The sequence below is a fragment of the Myotis lucifugus genome, unplaced genomic scaffold (genome assembly GCF_000147115.1).
Source record: "Myotis lucifugus unplaced genomic scaffold, Myoluc2.0 scaffold_61, whole genome shotgun sequence".
Lineage (NCBI taxonomy): Eukaryota > Metazoa > Chordata > Mammalia > Chiroptera > Vespertilionidae > Myotis > Myotis lucifugus.
The window spans coordinates 1,838,321-1,855,630 of record NW_005871109.1 but is presented as its reverse complement, the minus strand read 5'-3'; the positions used below and the strand labels follow the sequence as shown (position 1 = coordinate 1,855,630).

Sequence of the window (17,310 nt, the reverse complement as noted above, 5' to 3'; positions counted from 1 at the left end):
ACACATAGTCTTCATTGCCACCACTGAAGACTTCTTCATGACTCTGCCACCCTTAGCATTGGCAGCACTCGTAGTAGTACCAGCAGTGGTACCATCTGTGGACATAGCCAACACTGTGCATTATCTTACTTAATCCTGTGACGTGGCCTTCCCAGTGTTAGGCAGCTAGCCGACATTGGAAATGGGATTCAGATCCAGGCCTGCTGATTCCACATCCTGAGATTGTAACCAAAGAGTGTATGTTCCATGTGTACCTGTGGCCTGTTTTGTAGGCTATAGCTGGCTAGACTCTATAAACTAAAGGAAGAATAATCTGTGGGATGTGCGCCCCCTGCTGGCTCTGCATCAAGCATAAACCAGATGGCAGCGTTTCCTCAAGTTGGTTGTTTATATTGGTGGAGAACCAGCAAGTCAGTCCCTCTGTTACCTTTGGCTCCACTAGAAGCTAAGAGAAAAACAGCAGAGGGTTAAGAAAGGAAGATCTAAAAAATTAAGACTATATTAGAAGTGGTTAGTAGTGCTTGAAAATACACTTTTTACATGATTTCAGTGTTGCATATCAAAGGACTTCAAATGTTAAGTGTAAGATCCTCCATCGCCTGTAATCAGGGCCCAGTTCCTGGAGACTGAGTTAGGCAGCTGCTGATTGAGACTGCTGAAAACCTGATCTTGGTGAGCTGTAAGCTGAATCCTGTGTGTGCATGGGGAGTGGTTTCCCTGATAAAGCCTAATGGACTCCCTCTACCCCCACCCTGGGACACAGCAGGTTCCTCCAGCCCCCCACAGCTCAGCCACATCCTGCCCCACAGCTGGCAAACCCCTGCTGGTGCATACTTCCCAGGCACCAGACTGTATGCTTAATGCTTGTCATGGTCTACATGCCAGAATAAGCAGGACCGTGTGCAGGAAGAGAGTGTGTGAGGGTTGAGTTAGGTAGAAGTTACACAGCCAGAGAAGGGAGAATTTTGGGATGGAGATGGAGGGACAAGGAGATTGTCTTTAGATTTTGAAAATGCACTGTCTTGCCAAAGAACAAGAAAAGTTCCATGATGTGGTACGGTAACAAACCTGAACAGGGAAGGCACATCCAGCTCATAACAAACACCTTGACACATGATAGCAATGACATTAATCACCGCACCTGCTGAGCTGCGTTATAACCACTACGGCCAAGCATTTGACTTGGGGACTGGTCTTATGTCCGGTCTATCAGGGAAGGAATGGAGGCTCCGACGCATTAAGATACATTATCAAGATCCACTCTCAGGAAGTGGCTATGCCAAGGTTTGGCTCCACTCTATTCCTAACCACTTCACTGGTTTTGGAGAAATCAAAAAATTCTTCCAACATAAAAACAGCTGCCTTGCAAAGTATGAGCTTCCTAAATGCAGGCTGCATGTTAGCAGGGCCCTTCACATGGGGCGAGGGTCGGGCTGGCTTTTCTCTGAGCTCCTTTTCCAACCTGCAGTGTTGTGAGTCTTCTCGGGGTTTGGGGCAAGGCACGAGAGAGGCCAGGAATGTTTCCACTGGGTCCTTAGAGCCTATCTCCTGTCATGCTCTTGTGACGACACGTTCGTACGGGTTGAATGAGAAAGCTGGTATCGGATTGCTTACCAGTCTTGTGAGATTTGGGGCAAATGACTTCACGGCTCAGCCTGATTTCAGTTGGTACAGCGGGCATACTAGGACCACTCTCATCATTGCTGCGGCAATTACAGTTAGCAACATCCCTGGACTCCAGTGAGCACTCCACACATGGTTTTTGGAACCTGAATGTCTTTTAGAAATGTAGCAGGAAATTGGGCCAGACAGATGGAGGGATCTGGCTTGGGAAGATCTGCTCACCAGGTGTTTTGGACTCTATTGAAACTCAGATGGGAGCCAGAATATTTTTTTAATTAATTTTTTTTTAGTAGATAGTAAATTCATGTGGTCAAAAATCTATAAGCATAAAAGAATGGAAGGAGTCTTCACTACCTTCTAATTCCTATCCCATCCCAGGTAGGAATCACCTTTGCTAGTTTCTTGTATTTCCACAGATTTTAATACATGGACAGCATAATATGGACATATTCTCACCCTCCTTTTTAAAGAGAAGTTGTGATCTGATGTGTTTCAGGAAGATGACAGCTGTAGCAGGTCAGAGAATGGGCTGGGCGAGGAGATGAGTGACAAGCACCAACCCCGGGCACAAGCAGTGACCCAGGGGATAGACATTTGTCGATAACTCTAAAAGGTGTTGGGGTTAATTAGCTGTGGAGGAAGAGGATGCTGGAAATGACCGATCTTTTGAGAGTGGGAATGTAGTATGATTTGAAAAGTCACAGAACAAGGAGAAAGCAGGTTAATCGCCTTTCCTCAAAAGAAACCTGTTGAAGGGGATATTGGAAACAGACATTCAGCAAGTTTAAGTTAACAACAGCCCAGCACCGGGCTCATAGATGACAGGGTTGATATTTGAACTTGCTCCTAATCCAGAGTCCAAAGTTTGAAAAATTGGCGAAGGTAGCAGCAATGACCAACATTGAGGGAGGTCTTTCCCACGCATTCATCTCACAGAGAAGGATGCACCCCCTGAGGGAGTGCAGAGGACAAGGCTCATTACCGCTTCACAAGCGGCAGCCAGCGCAGGAAGGTGGGCAGGACATTTGGAGGAGGAGGAAAGTAAGGACATTTGACTCAGGTTCCATGGGAGGAGAGAATTCCTGGAGGGTCCCCAGGCTTGTGTGATGGCAGGTCCTCAGCCAGGAGGCAAGGGGTTTTGCTGGAGTGTCCTGGCCTCTTTACTTCTAAGTGGCTGGAACAGCCTGAAGCATGGAGCCTCCTGGTGTGAGGAGTAAGTCAGCAATCTTCACAGCCTGAGCGAGCCCGAGGTCTCCCCTTCAGGGGAGCCTGCACTGAAGTTCTGCAAATACATCCTACAGCGCACCTGATTCCTTCCCATAAAGGCAGTTGGTCACACGTGGGCCCGAGCATGATTTAACTTTCCTATCTGTACAGCTTCTTTCAAAGGCCTAAATTCACGGAGAGCTAAAAGTCTTTTATTAGACCACAGACCCTGACTTTGCTTTGGAAAATGTGACCAGCTAAGGAAACAAGGCATTGAGGAGGCCCGGGCAGAAAAGAAGGGTGAATGGTTTGCATGGGATTCGATTGGAGAAATAAGGAAACAAGATCAAAAGCAAGGTTTAAGTTCCAGATTGCCAGGAGGGTCCTTGCCTGGGTCCTGGACGGGGTGGAGGAGGCCAGGGTTTCTCTGAAGAAGCTTCCAAGCCTGCAGTGGCTGCTGGGGCTGACACTACATCTCATTGTGGGGTTCTGCATTTATGGGAAACAGCTGTTTGGGCAAATCGGTTTCTGGTCCTTTAAAAAAGAAGTTCCTCTACCCCAGTTCATAGCTTGTGTGTGGATCTCATTAATAGTAAACCTGCAAGCCAGTATCTGTGCAGCTCCCTACGGCTCACACAGAACTGTCTTGTTTACTATTTCATTTGACCTTCACATTGACCCCCAGATATCAGCAGGCCAGGTGTCATCCCTGTGTTCAGAGGAGGAAGCCAAGGCCCAGAAAGATTAAGGAACTTGCCTCAGGTCACACAGCTCAAAACCAACAGAGCCAGGATTCTACCCATGTGTTGTTAATGTCTGCATCCCATGCTTAGAATAAATGGTCAGAATGCACACTTGCCCTGCAGGCTCTCAGAGGAAGGCCACAGCTGGTCTGACGGTTGGCTATGCCCAGTATATGTGCTTTTCCCAGACTTTTCTCATATATTTTACCAAGTGTGGTCTTCCAGTAGGGCATGGAGATGAAGTATCTTTCTGAGGTTGAGGTGATGGCTCCCTTGGGTGCGGTGTGGTTTTGTCACCCTTTCCCGCATGACTGCCCAGCTGTTCTATGGGCTCATCCATGCACCTCTCGCAATAGCAGTGGATGGTTTACTTCCAATGTCTGAGCTGCTCTGGGCACTCACTCTCTTTCTTCATTACCATTTGGGGATGAGGCAATTGAAAGCATCTGGAAATCTGGGTTTTATAGACATTTCACAGAGGCCCCAGCCAGGCTCCATCTGCTTTCCTTGGCAGGTCAGCCCCGCGCCCGCTTGCCTTCCTGGTTGCTGTCCCTGCGCTCAGCTAGTGGCCCTTACAGCTGCACTTCTGTGGGGAAGACACACCGCTTTCTACGGAAACAGCAGCCCCTCTAGAGAGATGGAGGTGGACGTGGGAAGTGGGGGTGAGGGCATGCATCCTGGTGTGCGATCTGGGAAGGAAGGACTTGCTTGCTCCTAGTTTCTTGTTTTCAATGTTTCTTTCTGGGAAGAGCACAGGGAGGGCATGAAGCAGCACCAGGGCCAGGTAACCAGACAGGGCTGGTGTCTCTGAGCAGTCAGCCCAGGATGGAGCCTGCTTGTGGCGGAGCCCAGGAGAGCCCCTCCTGTCCCCCCAAGGGCTGAGTATGTAGGTCACTTTCCTTGGCTGGCCCTGCAGCCACTCCATGGGGTCATCACAGGTTGCCCAGGCTGCTCTGGGAGTGTCTGGACAGGGAGTCCTGGCAGGAGCGTGACAGGAAGCAAATGGAGGTGATTTGTCCTTGTTCTGTTCCAACTTGTACATTATCATCCCTTGACATGAGTTATTTGTCTTAGTTTCTTTAAATTCCTAAGTGGATTATAATTTCTCTCTTGGTATTATTTGACAGCAGTCATTTTTCAAGGTTTTACTAACGTTCTTCAAATACTTGGAATTTTTGGGACAAGTTTATGAAAAGACCGCCATCTTCAGGTCAGATAGTGTACTGCAGCGCTGAGGCATGTCCTAAGGAGCAGCCCAGATGCCAAGGAGTAGATTTATGGGGCTTTTCCTTCCTTTTCCACAAAAAGTGAACTGCCTCATCCGAGGTCTTTAGAGTAAAATGGATTGGCAATCCTTTAAAAAAAGAGAGAGAAGAAAGAAAGACCCCAGTGGCCCCTGTGGGAGTTGTGTTGTTGTGGTTGTCTCGTCCGTGGTGATGGGTGCCCTCCCAGGCTGCCCCAGCCCCACTTGTGAGGACAGATTTTGCCCACTTCAGAGAGTGGGCTCTGATGTGCCTGTGGGAAGTGTGGGGGCCAGATCCCTCCATGTGCACATCGCCCCCACCTCGGCCACTCTGCATTACAGTAGCTAATGGCAGTGTCCAAACAAGGAATCACCTTAATGTATCTGAAACTTTCCTCTCTTAATTTCGGCTTTAAAGTTGAGCATTTCACTTCTGTTGCTGTCAGAAGGACAGCCTGACTTTCAAATGATCTCTTCCGAAGTAAAGAAGCATCATGATTATTTGGGGAAATGTAATAGCAATAAGTGATGTGCTGGGCGCAGCATTATGTATTTTCCATGCATTGTCTCACTTAATCCTTGTGGCACTCCTTCGAGGGAGTCCCGTTTATTGCCCTTGTATCACGGAGGTGGAAAAGGCAGCAGAGCGGCTGGAGTCGCTGTCCCAGATGACTCAGCTGGACACTGGTGCCAGCACCAGGGTTCAGACCAGATCCCCATCTGACTCCTCAACCTCCCTCAGCAGCAGAGAAAGAGAGCCAGGAACCAGGAGAGAAAGTGACCTCTCAGAACAGCTGTGAGGGCGGAGGAAAGCCATTTGTGAAACCCCCAGGGCAGCTAAATAACCCTTTGCAAGTAACTTTGTTGAGTTTCTAGGATTACATTCACCTTTTCACTACATAAAACTGCTGTGAAAAAGAACTGGAGGGATTACAGCAGTAAAGAGAGGAAATGAGCATTTCCCCAAGTTGAAAGAGAAATCCGTGTGTGAAGGTTGTGTCAGGTGCTGCTAAGCACCTGTCCGATTGATCCAGGTAGGATTTTGCTGGTGCAACATCGTTCTTTTGGGGGAACCTTGCAGGCAGACAGGGATCCATCTTCTGGCCAGTCGTCCTGAGAGGTTGAGCCTTAGGAAGGCTCTGTGATCTGACTAAGTTCCTTTTCGGGTCCAGGGAATTTGTGGTCAGCTAGAATAAACAACCTGAAGCACGACTCTTAATGTTTTTGTTTCCCTTTATAGTCCTTTCCCTTCCTCAAAAAACTCTAGGTTGTTTCAAGGTAGTTTTTATTTAATTTAATATAGTACATATGCTTTATATATAAGCCAAATGGAGCCTCACTCGTGGCCTGAGGAAAAGCAGCAGCCCCCTGCCCCAGGTCTTCCCACCTCACAGCCCTATTCCTCAGGGACAGCTGCTTACAGCCCTTTGGCCAGTTCTTCAGATATCATCTCCATATTTCTAAATAACATGCTTATCCTATATATCTCAGCCCATCAATTTTAGACATTTTCTGTTGACTTTTTACTGTGGAAGATCAGGACTTAGCTCTCTAAATTTAGCATATGACACCCCCGCCCCCCCTTCTATCCCTCCCAATGCGGTTATATCACAAGTTTTGGTTTAATGTTCAGTGCTTATATTACAAAGCTGTGTCAGTTTTGTGCACGGTGTGGTTAATGTGTGATGTGTTAGAACCATTTCTTGATTGTAAAGCTTGTTATTTTAGGGTTTGTCATTTCTTCTTTTTTTTTATTTGTTCAGTTTTTACATTGCATGAATTCATCCTCACAATTTCTAACAGAATTCTCACACTCTTCTCCAGATGGTCACATAAGCCAGGGAATCTCTCAGGTCCGCATCCCTTGGTGACATCCCTCCAGGGCCCCTCCAGCTCCTCATCCACTGGACCGGTCTCTGTCCAGGTCAGCGGCCCAGCTGTTGGCCAGCGAGTTCCTCTTCCTCTCTCCTGGGTCAGGGCCCCATCTCCCTCTATTTTGATTTACTCCATTTCATAGGAACGTATCCTCCTATAGCTAACTAAGAATGGTTACAAAGATTAATTTCCTGAAACCTTACAGATCTGAGAGTGTGTTATACTCTCACAGGTGATGGATGACTTGGTTTTCATCAGGCTTTTGCCTTAGAGATGTGAAACTTAACTCATATTTCCAAGGAGAATTCCACACAGGTTCTCTTTGCTAATGAGAATAAAGTCATCCATATTTTTAAAAAGCAGGTAAATGCTGACTTAGGTCATGTGACGTGCAAGAGATGTTGACTGTCTTTAACCTCAGCCTTTTCTCTAGGAATCTTTGAGAACCCCTGTTTACATGAGCAACACATGATTGACTATAGAGGCAGTAAGCTAGCTCTGTCTAGTCCAGCCATGGGCAAACTACGGCCCTCTGGCCCAGTTTAAGAACCCATTGTGGCCCTCGAGTCAAAAAGTTTGCCCACCCCTGGTCTAGTCACTCTGTAGGGTCTGTGAAGAGAGGGACTTTGAAGTATTGACTCACGGATTCCCTGTGCCTAGCACAGTGCTTAGGGTATATATTACCCCCAATACTTGGGGCTTTGGTTTGTTGTTGTTTTCAGATATTTGTTTTTTGCCTTACAGAATAGAATTACTCTTTTTTTGGTTTTGTCCCACCTTTAGTTTTGGGTAACCAGCCCTACTAGAAAGAAAATGGGATTTATTTGGGAGGGCAGGGGAGAGAGAGTGAAGGATGTGTCTACCCTGGCCTTCTTCCCTTCTAAGGAGAACTGGCAGGATGGGAAGTAGTAGGTAGAGCCTCATCAAATGGTTTGTAGAGTTCTAATTTCATTAAAACTTGAACCCACACCTATCAGATAGATTTTCTTTTCTTTTCAGCCTCTGGATTTGGGGGCACAGGGACTCCTGACCTGCCCAGGTTGAGTTAGGGAGAGAGTGAGGTCTGTTTGTCTCACTGCTGTGGTCTCCAGGACACCTTCTTTAGTCCTTGGTATTCTTAGCAACAAAGTCACCTCTTGGCAGGAACAAAGCCACTCAGATGCCAACAGTCAGGGTTTGGTTTCAAGTCACCAGCCTTGGAGAGTCAGTGCCCGATTTCCTTTGGCAAAGACAGCCTGCCCCTTCTCAGTTCCTTTCAGCCACTTGGGCACAAAGGTAATTTCCTCAAAATAGAAACCTTTCAAGACTCTATCTGATGCATCTGTGAATCATTATGTTTCTCCCAAATTCTAATTTAACATCTTAGAATTTTGAAAACACTATTTAGCTTCTTTCATTTTTTTCACAAATCAACTTTCAAACCAAAAGTAGATCTGCGTTAGAAGGGTCTGGGCATTTTCTTCTGGGAGACCACGTGGTTGGTATTTGCACCAAGATGCATGCGTTGACAGATCCAAGTTTTATTCTTAACTCCAGGACTAATCCCGGATGTGTGACCTCAGACAGGTCCGTTCATCTCTAAGCTTCTATTTCCTTATCTGTAAAGTGACCTTAATAAAATCCATCTAACAATGTCATTGTGAGGCAAGGAGTACAGTACCTGAGACCACATTGCACATCTCCTTTTACCCACTGATGAGACTGGAAGCTCCTTAGCAGTTGTGCTTTATACGTTTCTGTGGGCTTTTAGTAGTATTTGCTTGTAACTGAAAGATGATGTGACCAAGAGCGTTAGAGAAAACCTACAGAAAGATCAGAGGCACTTGGCCCCACCCCATGCCTCACCTCCCTAACACAGCCACGGCTTTGACTTTATGTAAACATTTTTTCCTTTCTCTTCCCGCACAGGCACACTCTGTTCTTTCCCAGTAGCTTCCAGGTCTCAGTCCCACTAGAGAGTCTCCAGGTAACTGGAAGGAGCAGAGGCGGGGACCACGTCAGAGCTTGATAGGTTCCACCTGGTTTTTCATTTTAGCGGATGCCTTTGAGGGATGTTGAAGCCTTGGTTAAGATAGCTCTCTGATGTTGATTGTGAGGGCTGCTTAGCCTTCTCCCAGAAGATGCCTGGCCCTGGCCACACTCCCCATATGTGCAAACTGTGGACCACTGTGGGGGGTTGGGCCTCTCACCCTTTGGCTTTGTGGCCAGAGATCCACGGCGTGGGCAGCAGGTCACAGATTTGAACCAGCACTTTCACAGGATATTTTTACAGGGTTGTGATCAAATGAGTTTGGGAAACTTTGGGTTATACAAAGTTAAAAAAAATGTCCCTTTACTGCGGTGCTTTTAATATGCTAATATTCGCTGTGAATCTCAAAGAAGGAGGTTCTATTAAAACATCGTAATAGCCAGCATTATTGAATGTCTATTGGATCTAGGAGTTCTAGTGTGCATTGTATAAGCAGTGTCTCATTTAAATCCTACAGCCACCCTATGGAGTAGATGCCATCACTCTTCCCATGTTAGACACTGGGGAAGCACTGCCCGGTGTCATAGCTGATTTGCAGTACTCTTGGTGGGCTGTCCTAACCAATCCTTTTATTTGGGGCTTCTATGGGATCAGTACTCAGAAAGCCTCTACTTGGAGAAATGCTAGTTTAAACTCAAAAAGTGAGTAGAGACTGCTAGGTGAAGAGAGACACAAGGTTTCTCTTTGAACCCTATTAAGTTCTGAGCTCCCTGGAACCCATGCACCCCCCAGATGTCTTTGTGTCCCATTAGGTGGGTCTTACGGCCTATACCGCAGGAAGGATGGTCAGGGAGGGTCTGAAGTAGAGCATCTAGGCCAGAGGTTCTTAAACTTGGGTGCATGTTGGAATTTGCCTACCGAGCATTAAAAATCACTGATGTCTGGCCTCATTCTCAGGGATTCCAAATTAGTCTGGGTGGAGCCCAGGCATTGGTGATTTTTAAATGCTCCTTGGTAATTCTGCTGCAACCTGGGTGAGAACCATTGGTTTGGACATTCTCCTCTGTGGTCCAATTTCCATATCTTATACCAAAGCAAAGCAAAGAAAGGGTTTCCTTTGTAAGTTAAATGTCTTCTTAGGTGTTTGGTGTTTTTGTTTCTTTTTTTGTGTGTGACTATGAATGACTGGTATTCCTTTGTTACCAACCTCTTGCTAACCTTATGCCATGAATCCTCTCCCCTGACCCTAACATTGCACTGATAGCCACATACTGACTGGCCCTTATGCAGAAGTTTGAGATTGGTTACTAAGGGGACTGATGAGAAGAGGCTCAGCCCTCTCATTCCTGCTGGAAGAGGTAGGTAGGTACCAGAGCTCAGAAGGCTGCACCCATGCTGCTGCTAGGGGAGCTGGAGTGAGAAGTGCATTCTGGGTGATGATGTTAGGTAACTACACACATACTTTTTATTGGGCTTACACCATAAATAATAGGCTCCAAAAGGCGTCACTGTCATTTTCAGCTGAGTCTCGTGAAACTGGGTAATAGAATTGTTTTTTGGTTTGGTAGTTGGGTAATTTAAGCTTTGTTTACTTCTATGTCTACAAAAAGCCTTTCTTAGGCATTGGGAAAATACATACCCTTCTTAATAAAAGACAATGACTGTTTTACTATATTGTATACCTGGAACTAATATATTATTGTATGTCAACTTTAGTTAAAAAAAAATGATGATTGTTTTTGCCCTAAGTTATAATGACTTTTCTAACATCTTCATCTTTTCAAAGGTATGGACTCTCAGCTAATCAAGGCGTAATTCCGGGACTTTAAGACCACTTACTCTCTATCCAGTTCACGATGCATGTGTCCCGGGTTGTTCAAAGGGTTTGTAATGGTAATGTCTCTGTTGGTTTCTTGCAGTACAACAAACACCTCTTCGTGCACATTGGGCATGCCAACCATTCTTACAGCGACCCATTGCTCGAATCAGTGGACATTCGTCAGATTTATGACAAATTTCCTGAAAAGAAAGGTGGCTTAAAGGAACTGTTTGGCAAGGGCCCTCAAAATGCCTTCTTCCTCGTCAAATTCTGGGTGAGTAAGACCTTGCAGTGATTTCAGTGGCTTTTGTCTGAATGGTCAAGTCCCATGTGAGTGTGGAGCAGCACAGCTGGCCGTGGATGCACCTGACTGCATGTTCACCTGCACCTGCAGGATTGCCGTGGGTCATGGCTCGCACCTGTGTGCCGCCCTCACGCTGGACTTGTGCCCTGCTGCTTCTGCCAAACAGCAAGAGGCGGGCGGCCTCTTTGGGCTTCGGGGCTCACTCATGCAATGACAAGAGGCTTCCCTGATGGGTGGAATCAGGATGGAAAACATGGGCCACTAGACCCTCTTTCTCTTTCTTCTCACTCCATTAAGCAAAGCAACCTGTAAATTCTACTGTCGCATAGGACCTGGGGCATAGTTGGGGCTGGGATGAAGATACAGTTGGCGGGCTTCAGGATCTTAGAAGTGCCTGAGAGAATACAAAATGGCTTTGCCCAGGATGTGCCTCATTTGTGCTTTAAAACATTAAGTGCAGATTCCACCAGCTGCTGGGGCCCCCTGATGTCCCACAGCCTCTGGGAGGTATTTTGCTCTTCCTCTTCCACGTCAAGCGGGGGCCAGGGCACTGCTGATGGGTCAGAGACCCGAAAGCAGCATGAGTATAATGTGTGTGTATTGGGGGTCAGGGGGCATAGGAGACCAGATAACCTGCTAGTGCTGAGTGTTTATAAGTCCTCAGTCTTTAGAAAGAGAAAAAGAGAACAGCTTCAAAGGTGTGCGCTCCTTAGCATGGCATCAGCGGCCCTACGTGAGCTGGTTCCAGAGCGTTTCCCTTGCTCTGTCCTGTGCCCAGCCTCCGTGTGCATCTGTTGTACATTTCTCTTCTCCTCCTCCTCCATGGGGCCAGCTCCCTTTCCCTTTGGGATGGTGGCTCGTTTACTATCGCACCTTCCTCACTTAGGCAGACCATTGATTTTCCTTTTACTCCCACCGCATGTTGTGGGTAATCAGTTCCCATGCTGTGTCATAATTATGTGGATGTGTGTCCCACTCCTCGCTGGACCCCCGGCTGCCTCTGGGGGACCTTATTCACAACAGTGGCGACCACTTATTGAATACCCGCTGTGGGCTGGGGGCCCGCGCTAATGCTCTACATCCAGTCCTCACGGTGTTTAGCGGAATTTGCTTTGTATTCAACTAAGAAGACAAAGACTCAGAGATTATGAAGGACAGGCTATGTGCAGGGTGGGGACTTGGCCTTGAAATTGGATAAGTTTGACATTAGTGCCTCTGCTCTGTTCCCTGACTGCTTCACGCCCTATGGATCCTAGCCACAGAGTCCACCTGAGAACGACTCTCCATGTCTCCAGTACAAGTGCCCAACACACACACAAAAAGCCCAACAAATGGGGAGACAAGTGGATGAATTAAGGAAAAATTTATGTTTTAAATTCCTTGGAGGGAAGTTTACTATTACATTTAGTTTGTTTAGCTTCTGTTATCCTTGCATGGTAACTAGCTCTCGTTTTTCATGCTTTTGTATTAAATTTGAATTATAGAAATAGCCTTCTACTGATATTAATGTACTAAGGACAGGTAATATATGTGGATAACATGGACAAAAAAGGTTGTTTCTCCTTTTTAATTGGTGGCTGCCACTTAGTGATGGTTGGAGGGTCACTTATATGATAACACAGAAGTTTTCTAAGAGTGGCCTGTGGGACCCCACAGGGGGTTCTTCAGTATTCTTGTAATGAATTGACAAGGTCAAAACTATTTTCATTATGACCAGGAGACATTATTTGCCTTTTGCACTCTGATGATATGCACACTCTGATGGCTCGGAAGCAAGGGGGTATGCACACACGGTTAAAAAAAAAAGCTAGTCACACCAAGAATGTTCTTTATGAAGCTTACCCATCTGGAACCTAGAGTACACATTGAAAACGAATGCCGGGAGCCTGCCTGCCACATCAAGGAAAACAGCTGACAATAAGTGCTACAAAAGATGAAATTTGAGCTTCCAAGTAAAAATAAGAATTTGGAAAACTTGTATCTACCTCAGTGAACTTGACAGCTTCCTAGCCCTTAAAAGACTTTTTGATGAGGTCTACAGTCAGATTAACTAATGCAATTTTTTGATATTGTGCAAGACAAACCAGAGGGTTTTAATGTAGCAGAGTGTGTAAGTTTATTGACACGGTTTCAGATTCTGCACTGCCGCTAGCCTTTAAGAAACTATCACCTGTCCAGTTTAGTTGTAAAGAAAAATGACCACAGTTATCTGATGAGCTTATTCAGATAGTCTTTCCTTTTCCAGTTACATATTTATGGAAGGATGGAGTTTCTTCATGTCCCTCAGCCAAGGCAGCATGTCCTAACAAATGAATGTAGAAGCAAGTATGAGAATCTAGGTATTTCCCATTAATTTACACGTTAAATGGATTTGCAAAATATAAAACAACATTACCTTCTCACTAACTTTGTTTTAACTATAGGTATGCCTAGTTTTTTTAAAAAATATATATGTTAACATGTAATGAGCTTATTTTTTTAATTAGATAATATTTTTTAAAAATTCAGTTTAAATTTCCAATACAGAAAATATAGATAGATGTAACCTATAGAAACAAGCTCTTTGAGATCCTCAGTAAAATTTAAGAGTGGGAAAGGGGTCCTGAGACCAGAAAGATGAAGAGTTCTTGTTGTGAAGCATATAAAAGAGACTGTTCTATCCAAGTGAATTAAAAGTCATCAGAAATTATAGGATATGATGAAAAGAAACCATTTTCAGTACTTTCAAATTAAACAGTATTGGTTTTTAATAATAAGTTTTTTATAATTAGCATGTTACTTGAATATAAAGTAGAATGGAAAGTGCTTAGCAAGTATGTTCTTGTTTTTGCTTCCAAACTTTCACCTGTTTTACTCAGGAGGTGATTTTAATAAATGCTTTCAGGGTTGGACCTCTTCAGTCATTCATGAATGCCCAAATGAGGTGGTCTAGATTACAGATGTTTAGAGTGTGCTGGCTAGTATGAGACAAGCAAATCTGACATAATTACTCCAAGATTAGATAGGAGTTTATTGAATTAAGATTTACAGAATTAAAATTGAGCACTTCTGTGAATATGATAGAAGATATTCCTTCTTAGGATAGTTAACAGTACTTAGCCTTTATAAAGAATTCAGTCATAACTGTTAAAATAAATGATGAAAGGCCATATGAATTAGGTTTACAATTTGCTGCAGTTTGAAATCTCATGGGCTTCCTCTAATGACTGAGAATGAATTATACTTGGAATATCTAGTCTATCAGTAGGTGCTTCCAGTGAGCATTTTCTGTTTATTTTAGAGAGAGAGAGTAAAGGAGAGGAAACGAGAGAGGGGGAAACATTGATGTGAGAGAGAAACACCCATCAGTTGCCTCCTGTACACGCCCTGATTGGGGTGCTGTGACCTGGGATCGAACCTGCAACCTGGGTATATGCCCTGACGTGGAATCGAACCCAGTGACCTTTTGGTGCATGGGACTATGCGCCAGCCAAGCCACTCCAGCCAGAGCTAGCCATTCTTATTTTATTGGGCATTAACAATATGGCTTAGAATATATATGTATGTGTATGTGTGTAAATAACCAAATTGCTTTCTAAAGTCATCAAGCAGTGAGTGAGTATTCCAGACATCTTCATCAGCCTTGTGTGGCATAATTTAAAAACAAAACAACTTTTCTATCGTCATTTTCTGTTCTTTGAATTCCTCTACATCTGCAGTTATTTTTTTCTACTCAGTCTTTAATCCTTTATTCTCTATTCCCTCCATTCTAAGACGTATACTTGTTACCATTTCAACAGTCCTAGAAGTGGGGTGCTCTGATAGTCAATATTATAAGCACCTTGCCTGCCCCTCCAAAGAAGAGTAAGTGGTGATGTGGTTATTATTGCCTGTCCTTTGTGCCCCTCACCAATAGAGGGCATCTCATCATCTCCTTGTTTCCTTAGTTAAGTTATTTGTGCTATAGTACTATAAACTACTAGTGAAATTTTAGCTTAAATTTGAGTTCCTAATTTTTATGTCTCAGAAAAATTACAGTTTGATGCAGCATTGAAATTATTATGATTGGGGATGAGTGTGGAAGCAGATTTATAATAAGTGAGGCCAACATTTTGTACTGGCAGAAAACCATTCTTTTTTTTCCCTTATAAAACAATGATCAGGTGCTGTGTGGGCCCCCCAAAAAGGAAGATGTCCACCCACAAATGGTCAGAGCCCAGCTTGGTTTCCGCATTGAGGTTCATGCAGATGGTTTGCCAGTGTGATGGCAGGCACTGCAGCTAATTTAAGATAAAATACCAACTGTGTTGGTATTGATCATAGAATTCCCAGAGCTGGAAGAGGTGGGTGTGATTTGGTCATGCATCCTGAAAGACAAAAACCCAGCTGCAGCTTGAGCTGACTTGCAAAAGAAGTTCCTTTCCAGGCACATGTAGCTTACTTAAGGAAATAAATGAGAAATTATGGATTTAACCAAGTAAGAAATTCAGTGGATCTATTGTTTTTGAACTAATTCTTCTCTCTGTCCAATGCTCAAGAGTGTCAAATTTTGAAACATTGGTACAGAGAGAGCCATATGTTACTAACAAGTTACTTATAACCCTATGGCCAAAAGCTATTCAGAAGAACCATAGTCTGATAAAGGCTTAGTCGCAAATTTGATTGGACTAATAAAGAAGGAAATAATATGAAAATGAAATTGTATGGATGTATATCTTGTTACAAAACAAAATTTGTATATATATTTAATACAGTGTTTCTTTTTTCTTTGAAATCATTATTAAAGTATGGGTGTCTTAGAAACCAGGATATATATGTTACCCTGTGATTATTTATGCTATCTTTTTAAAATTCTTGGAATTATGAACATTCAGTATAAACAATTACCAATATATTTGTAGTCACTCAACTTAGTTTCTTAATATATTATTTTAGGGGAAGAAAAAGAAAGGCTAGTTTTACTAACCAAAGCAGATATGAGAAGATTTTATAAAACAGAGAAGGGGAAGTGAGCTGTTTGGAAAGGGGCAGCCTTTAGAAGATGCTTTTATCTCGGTGGGAATGAAATCACATTGTTTGGACAAAATGACAAGCACTATAAATTAAAAACCGGGCTTTTCTTTAAGCAGAAGAAATTGGTGCACAAGTCAACTGGCTGTATGGATGCCCGTCTGGAGTTTCAGCCTGGTCTAACTGGATTCTGCATGACTTAGGTTGAATTGTAGACTTGAGTCTATCATTTGGGACCAAATGTCCCTGTTGCTATTCATGGGAAAGGAAGTTAGCAAAATGGAATAAATCTCTCCCCACGTGTTTTAAACCATCGATAAGGAAAGGCCTTTCTGTTCCAGTTTCCCATTTCTCTCTATTTCTGTTCCATCTCAAAAGGGTGTTAAGTTCTGAAAATGCGTGAGCAATATTAAGTGATGGAATGATGTATGTGGAAGGAAGGTTAGCTAGAAATACCACCATATTCAGAGGTACCTAGGGCTAATACATAATACATTCCCTTCAGATGGACTGTGATTATATGATTATCTTCACCAAGAGTCTGTTCTTTGAAAAATCATCTCTAGATAGGCAGGTTCTGATATTTCATGTGAAGGGACAGGGGAGCCAGTAAGCTTGCACACCCACCTGTTTTGGTTTGATTTCATAAGAAAAATATGTGGAGCTTGGTTAGCACTTTCTGCAGTGACTACTGTCTATTATTGGCTTTCTTCCTGTGTTCCCAGCCCCATGTTCTAAGCTGCTTCGCAGGCCTCCCCCAGGGAGCAGGGATCCTATGTATAGTATTTATTCAGCAAGGCAATATATGTGGTAGATTTTCCACAGCTCCCCCTCCCCTTGGCTGGAGCGTTATTTTGTTCAACTAGAGAAATGGCTTCTCACACCGGGTACAATAACTGCCTCTTAGCCAGCTCTGATAAGGTGAGCAGATCTAGTAGGTACCTGGTAGTTTGTTAGGTAATCTTCCTCAAAAAATTTACTAAAGCCCTAACCGGTTTGGCTCAGTAGATAGAGCGTCAGCCTGGGGACTGAAGGGTCCCAGGTTCGATTCCGGTCAAGGGCATGTACCTTGGTTGCTGGCACATCCCCAGTAGGGGGTGTGCAGGAGGCAGCTGATCGATGTTTCTCTCTCATCGATGTTTCTGGCTCTCTATCCCTCTCCCTTCCTCTCTGTAAAAAATCAATAAAAATATATTTTTTTTAAAATGTACTACAGAGCAGGGAGGAGACTGCAAGAGACTCACACAAAAGCTGTACTAGGTGATGTCTGGAGTTGTTGGGTCCTTATGAAAATAACTATTTACATTAGTAATAAACACACACATCACTAGTGGATCATTCAGCAAATGTTCAGTAACTCTGACTTTGCTCCTAGAGAGCTGAGCAGACAGACATAAGTAAGAGGCAGGCACACAAGCAGATAAACAACTGCACCCTGGGGTAGAAGCCCACATGAAAACGGGGGCACACAGGGAGAGGAGGAGCCCTTTGCGCCTAAGGACATTTCAGAAGGCCTCAAGAAGACATGGCATTCGAGCT

The 17,310-nt window shown here is 44.2% G+C and overlaps 1 protein-coding gene across 8 annotated transcripts in view; it reads left to right on the top strand.

Annotated features, from left to right (window-relative positions):
* The window catches only part of TEAD1 (TEA domain transcription factor 1), a 246,393-nt gene that overhangs the window by 203,488 nt on the left and 25,595 nt on the right, over nucleotides 1-17,310 (top strand). For all 8 annotated transcript variants that reach the window (XM_023754525.1, XM_023754523.1, XM_023754521.1 and 5 more), the window contains one exon: nucleotides 10,579-10,752. In XM_023754525.1, the coding sequence (XP_023610293.1) occupies nucleotides 10,579-10,752 (174 nt within the window). The remainder of the gene's footprint in view (nucleotides 1-10,578; nucleotides 10,753-17,310) is intronic.